The sequence below is a fragment of the Nicotiana tabacum genome, chromosome 10, assembly GCF_000715075.1.
Source record: "Nicotiana tabacum cultivar K326 chromosome 10, ASM71507v2, whole genome shotgun sequence".
NCBI lineage: Eukaryota > Viridiplantae > Streptophyta > Magnoliopsida > Solanales > Solanaceae > Nicotiana > Nicotiana tabacum.
The window spans coordinates 110,946,573-110,952,841 of NC_134089.1; the positions used below are offsets into that span (position 1 = coordinate 110,946,573).

The window sequence follows — 6,269 nt, forward strand, 5'->3', positions numbered from 1 at the left end:
AGCTTTGTGCGACCATAATATTTGTAAGATTATAAAAGCTTCTAAATTGTAGAAATGTATTATTTTTTTGGCAATAAAAAAAATGTGTCATCTAAATTGAAACATGAAATATATGTATAATTTATATATATCAGCTATAAAAAATAAATAGTGAATCTGACAGGCTATTTATGTAAAGTTCAAAAAAGAAAAACTTAGCGTAGGTCATGCACGCGCCATACTGCACGTGGGAAGGTGAAGGAAATTTCTGTCCTCGAAAGACCGCACCAAATTAATGTGGTAAGCAAGTCTGTAGGAGATAGAGACAAATAATGGGTGTTTTGACAGCAAAGTCTGACTTTGTGATGAGAAACTGTGAATTTTTTGGCAAAGACAAATACGTCCCCTAAATAAGAAAGTCAGCTCTCTGTTGTCACCATTTTCAAATCAGTCTACCAGTTTCTTTTGTTTTTGTCCTTAAATATAAACACGGGACACCCCCCTTGTATTTTTCTTGATTGTCAATTGCCACAATCTTAAGTCTTTTACTTTTGTCTATCTAAGAAAACTGTTCCTTTGATTTGAAATCTCAATCTTTTTCAGCTAAACAACAATCGTCTCACCCTTTCATTTCAGTACTACTAGTACTTCTATCTTTTTCTTTATTAGATTCTCACTCTCTCTCTCTCTCTCTTGACATTATTTTATTAAATTTTGTTGAGTTGAGGTGCCGTGTTTACAGTGGAAAGTGGGACTCTTGCTTCTCTTGCAAGTGATGGGGCGTTGAAAAATCTTACCTTAAAGAAGGTGCTTTCCTCATTTATATCTACTTCTAGTTCCAGGCTTTGAATTTTGTAACTATTTATTTATTTAATTTCTGATCTGGGGTATAGGGTTCTTATTAATTCATATACTAGTACTGAGACTTGCTTTAATTACGAGTAGTTGGTCGGCCTTTTCTTTGAGATTTTTGAGGTGTTTTGGGATGCGCGTTTGAAGTTTTCTGCAACTGGGGCTTTCTTCTTCTTTTCACATAACAAGGTGCCCTGCTGTAACGGTTAAGTAATCTTGATTTTTCAGTCTTGGGATCTGATTTTGATTTTTGGTGCTAGGGATCTGAAAAAGGTATTTCTCGGTGCTAACTGCTTCAGTTGGGGTTTAACGGTGGAAACTTTCTTCATTTGGAACTGTTTTTACGTGTGGAGAGCTGTGGAATTTGTTATAAATGGTGGTGGGAATCTTGATTTGAGCCGTTTATATTTAATTTCTTCTAATGTATTCAGCAATGAGTTTCCTGAATTGGGTATTCTTGGCTTATCTTTTCTGTACATGTTTGAGTCTTGAAACCCCAGTTCAAAACTGTCATCCAATTGATTTATTGGCATTGAAGGAATTTGCTGGCAACCTAACAGAAGGGTCTGTTTTATCAGCTTGGTTTCATGAATCCAGTTGCTGTAAATGGGATGGGGTTTTCTGTGGCAATGGTTCTGCTCAAATTAGAGTGATCATGTTAAAATTGTCAAGAAAAGGGTTGAGAGGTGTGATTTCACAGTCCTTGGAGAAATTGGATCAGTTGAAATTGCTCGATCTTTCGCATAATCACCTAGAAGGTGGATTGCCATTGGACCTCTCCAAATTGAAGCAATTGGAAGTTCTTGATTTGAGCCATAATGTTTTACTTGGACCAGTGTTGAGGGCATTTGTTGGATTGGAATCAATCCAGTCTCTCAATATATCTAGCAATTCATTCACTGGAAATTTCAGTGAGTTTGGTGAATTCCCAAACCTTGTTGCATTGAATGTAAGCAACAACTCTTTTACTGGTAGTTTCAGGTTTGAAACTTGCTGCTTCAACAAGAAGATTAGGGTCTTGGATATATCACTCAATCATCTCACTGGTGATCTTGGAGGCTTGGGAATTTGTAGTTCTTCACTCCAACAGCTGCATGTGGATTACAATAATCTCGGTGGTCGCCTTCCGGACTCGTTGTATTCAATAACATCTTTGGAGCAACTTTCACTCTCTGCCAATAATTTCTCTGGCCAGCTAAGCCCACAGCTTAGTAAGCTTTCCAAACTGGAATCCTTAGTTTTATCTGGTAACCGCTTTCATGGTTTGCTTCCTAATGTTTTTGGGAATTTGACACAGTTAGAGCAGTTTGCTGCACATTCTAATAGGTTTTCTGGGCCATTGCCGGTTACGCTTTCGCATCTTTCTGTTCTTAAGGTGCTTGATCTTAGGAATAATTCTTTGTCTGGTCCTGTTGATCTTGATTTTACTAGATTGACAAGTCTGTGTACTCTTGACCTTGCAACTAACCATTTCATAGGTAACCTTCCGGTCTCGCTCTCCAGTTGTCAGGAGTTGAAAATTTTGAGTCTTGCCAAAAACGAATTTACCGGGCCAATTCCTAAGAATTATGCAAACCTTTCATCTCTCGTGTTCCTCTCATTGTCCAATAATACCCTTTCCAATTTATCTGGAGCTCTATCTGTTCTGCAGCACTGTAGAAATCTTTCGACTCTTATTCTTACCAGGAACTTCCATGGTGAAGAGATTCCTAAAAATGTGAGCGGGTTTGAGAACCTGATGATATTTGCATTGGGGAACTGCGGTTTGGATGGGCAAATTCCGACATGGTTATACAACTGCAGTAAATTGCAAGTGCTTGACTTGTCGTGGAATCATTTGGATGGCAATATTCCTCCTTGGATTGGCAAAATGGAAAATTTGTTTTACTTGGATTTCTCAAACAATTCACTCACAGGTGAAATCCCAAAAAGTTTGACTGGTCTAAAGAGCCTCATTTCCCCACACAGCTATGCGTCTAGTCTGAATTCTCCAACTGGTATTCCGTTGTTTGTCAAGAGGAATCAGAGCGGTAGCGGTCTGCAGTACAATCAGGCTTCAAGCTTCCCTCCATCTATCTACTTGAGTAATAACAGACTAAACGGGACAATCTGGCCTGAAATTGGTCGTCTGAAACAACTTCATGTCTTGGATCTTAGTAGGAACAACATTACTGGGACTATACCTAGCTCAATTTCAGATATGGCGAACCTTGAAGTTTTGGACCTTTCCTCTAATGATCTCCATGGATCAATTCCTTCTTCCTTCAACAAGCTCACATTCCTTTCAAGATTCAATGTAGCTAATAATCATTTGCAGGGAGCAATTCCAACTGGTGGTCAGTTCTTCAGCTTTCCCAGCTCGAGCTTTGAAGGTAATCCTGGACTTTGTGGAAAAATTATTTCTCCTTGTACTGTCAGCAATTTGGGCGTTCAACCGGCTATTCCTCCTGCTTCTAGTAACAAGCTTGGCAAAAGTGGAATTCTTGGAATTACAATCAGCATAGGGATAGGAATTGCATTACTTCTTGCAGTAGTCCTGCTTAAAATGTCTAGAAGAGATGCTGGACACCAGATTGAGGATTTCGAGGAAGATATCAGCAGACAGTCCCGATTGTCTGATGCTTTTGGTCCGTCGAAGTTGGTACTTTTCCAGAATTCAGATTGCAAGGAACTGACTGTTGCAGACTTGCTAAAATCTACAAACAATTTCAACCAGTCAAACATTGTTGGATGCGGAGGATTTGGTCTAGTTTACAAGGCGGAACTACCTAATGGTATGAAAACTGCGATCAAGAGGCTTTCTGGGGATTGCGGGCAGATGGAACGTGAATTCCAAGCTGAAGTGGAAGCCCTCTCAAGAGCTCAGCACAAAAACCTTGTATCCCTTCAAGGATACTGTCGGCACGGGAACGATAGGTTGCTGATATATTCTTACATGGAAAACGGAAGCTTGGACTACTGGCTACATGAAAGGGTTGACGGAAACTCATTAACATGGGACGTGAGGTTAAAGATTGCACAAGGAGCAGCTCGTGGTTTAGCCTATTTGCATAAGGAACCAAATATAGTCCATCGCGACATTAAAACCAGCAACATTCTTTTGGATGAGAGATTTGAAGCGCATCTAGCTGATTTTGGACTATCAAGGTTGCTGCATCCTTATGATACTCATGTCACGACAGATCTGGTCGGAACCTTGGGATACATTCCTCCCGAGTATAGTCAAACATTAACTGCTACTTTTAGGGGCGATGTTTACAGCTTCGGTGTTGTTCTTCTTGAGCTTTTGACAGGCAAGCGTCCCGTGGAAGTATGCAGGGGAAAAAGTTGCAGGGATTTGGTGTCATGGATGTATCAACTGAAATCTGAGAACAGGGTGGAGGAAATATTCGATACATCGATATGGGACACGAGTAATGAGAAGCAGCTTTTGGAGGTGCTAAGTATAGCTTGTAAATGTATAGACCGTGATCCGCGGAAGAGGCCCTCGATTGATCAAGTGGTCTCATGGCTTGAGGCAATTGGAACCGGAAAAGATAGATGAAATTCATATACTTTTTCCTTCTTGTCTTAGCTTATATTGCTTACAAAGTGAAAAATATCAATGTAAAGCAAACATAAATTCTAATTTTATAGAGTTGGTTATAAAATTGATAAATTGCTTTTTGGTTCACTTGGTTTCATGCACAATATCCTTCATAAAATACGAGATAGTGACAGTTCTTTTTGTATAGAATAGATATGCTTACCTTGGGCATAAGTCCTTTACCAAGTACATTCATGTTATATAGTTTCATTATATATTAAAAAAAATAAGGATTAGAAAAGTCAGTGCATCAGTTTGCACTTATAGTTGTAGGATCACTACAAGCGTTATATAGCCATACAAATGATTATATAACCTTTTTGATGTGAAATAGACCAAACCTTTGTTTAATTTTCTTTAATTTATTTAATAATTTCTTTTTCCTAGGATCGATCAAGCCAAGAAAAGCATGCGTGCCTATCCAAAAGTGATTTTTCTCAAAGGACTGAGATTCTTTAAGTTGTTGATGATTGAGATGTCACATACGTTTAAAGGTTTCACTATCATTGGCTTGGCTGGATTTTAATCAGTGATAGGCCAAGTGATGATTCTTGATGTGAAATAGGCCAAACCTTTGTTTATTTGGTTTGCTGTTTCTTTTTTAATAACGGTGATTTTTAGACCAATTTGAATGCATATTTACTCGGAAAAATAATACTGTATAGTCGATGTAAAAATAATAGTCGAAAAAATGTATAAAATTTATATATTTTTTGTATATATACACATTCTATATGTTATATACAAAATTATACAAATTTTATATACTTTTTCGGCTAACAAATATAAATAGTTTCTGGTGCGGGCTAAAAATGATAATACCCCTATTTACTCCACCAAATAACTAGTTATGGTTCAGAAGCAAATGTGTCGAGAAAACTTCACCCATAAGGCTGAAGCAAATGAACTTGTTTACCTCAAAATTGGGCAACAATTAAATTTGTATGCGGTTTAAAGAATATGTGATTTAATTCAACACAAATAATGAAAAATAATAGATAAATGAATTAAAGATCAAACCACTCATAATGTTAAGATTAGGACTTGATCTTAGATTGAATAATGAGCTCGTCCTCGATTGTACCCTCGGTTTAAGCCCAACCGCGAATAAAGAACAGAACAAGTGAATAAAACATTCACAGTAGCTAGAGAACAAAAACAAATTTTTATTGCCTTAAATTGCGTGTTACAATGTGTCAGACTAAAGAAAAACTTTCCATTTATATAATATGAGAGTTTCAGTCCTAGTATAAGTCTAAAAAAGGTAAGAATCTTCCTTTTTCGGAAATGTTTTATCCATAATCGACATCGAGCGAGATCTTCGTCGTGATATCCGATTGAGGGCGAGTATTACTGTCCTATATCCGCCATGTATAACCGTTCATCGTGTCTCCCGATGTCTAGAACTTATATTCGGCCTGGGGCGCATCGCTTTACCTTGTCCAATGTCGGTGCCTGTTGCACCTCGTTGAAGAGGCTCGACGTGCCTACCTCGTTCATCTCTGCCTGATCCTCCTTGGTCACAGGCAACGAAGGTAGTGGCCACGTTTACCGGAGTGGTTAGTGCCCGAGCTTCTGCTAGGATAGTAAGACTTTTCTTACAGTCAGGGTCCACACTCGGAGTGGGGAAGTTCTTTATTAGTTTCAAGCTCGAGGCTTGCCCGTTCCCGATGGCACATCCTTTTTTGGGACCTCTAGGTGACCAAGCCCGGAGAAGTCCTCCAACGCGGCCATGTCCATGCCATCGAAGAACATGTTAAGGGCGTCAACTGTGACCAATTCCATTTCGTTTGATTTCTCTTTATAGACTTGATCCTCGTCGAGCATGGACTTAGTATAGGACGGCATCTTC

The 6,269-nt window shown here is 38.7% G+C and overlaps 1 protein-coding gene across 1 annotated transcript; it reads left to right on the forward strand.

Moving 5' to 3' along the window:
* Positions 1 to 341: 341 nt before the first annotated feature.
* LOC107790437 (phytosulfokine receptor 2-like) lies at positions 342 to 4,504 on the forward strand. Its single transcript, XM_016612367.2, has 2 exons — positions 342 to 786; positions 1,092 to 4,504. The coding sequence occupies exon 2, from the start codon at positions 1,253 to 1,255 to the stop codon at positions 4,373 to 4,375; it is 3,123 nt and encodes a 1,040-aa protein (XP_016467853.1). The 5' UTR covers positions 342 to 786; positions 1,092 to 1,252; the 3' UTR covers positions 4,376 to 4,504.
* The last annotated feature ends 1,765 nt before the right edge of the window (positions 4,505 to 6,269 follow it).

What these genes read in the sequence shown, in the direction of transcription:
- LOC107790437 (XM_016612367.2), top strand. Translation starts at nt 1,253, where the DNA reads ATGTATTCAGCAATGAGTTTCCTGAATTGGGTATTCTTGGCTTATCTT.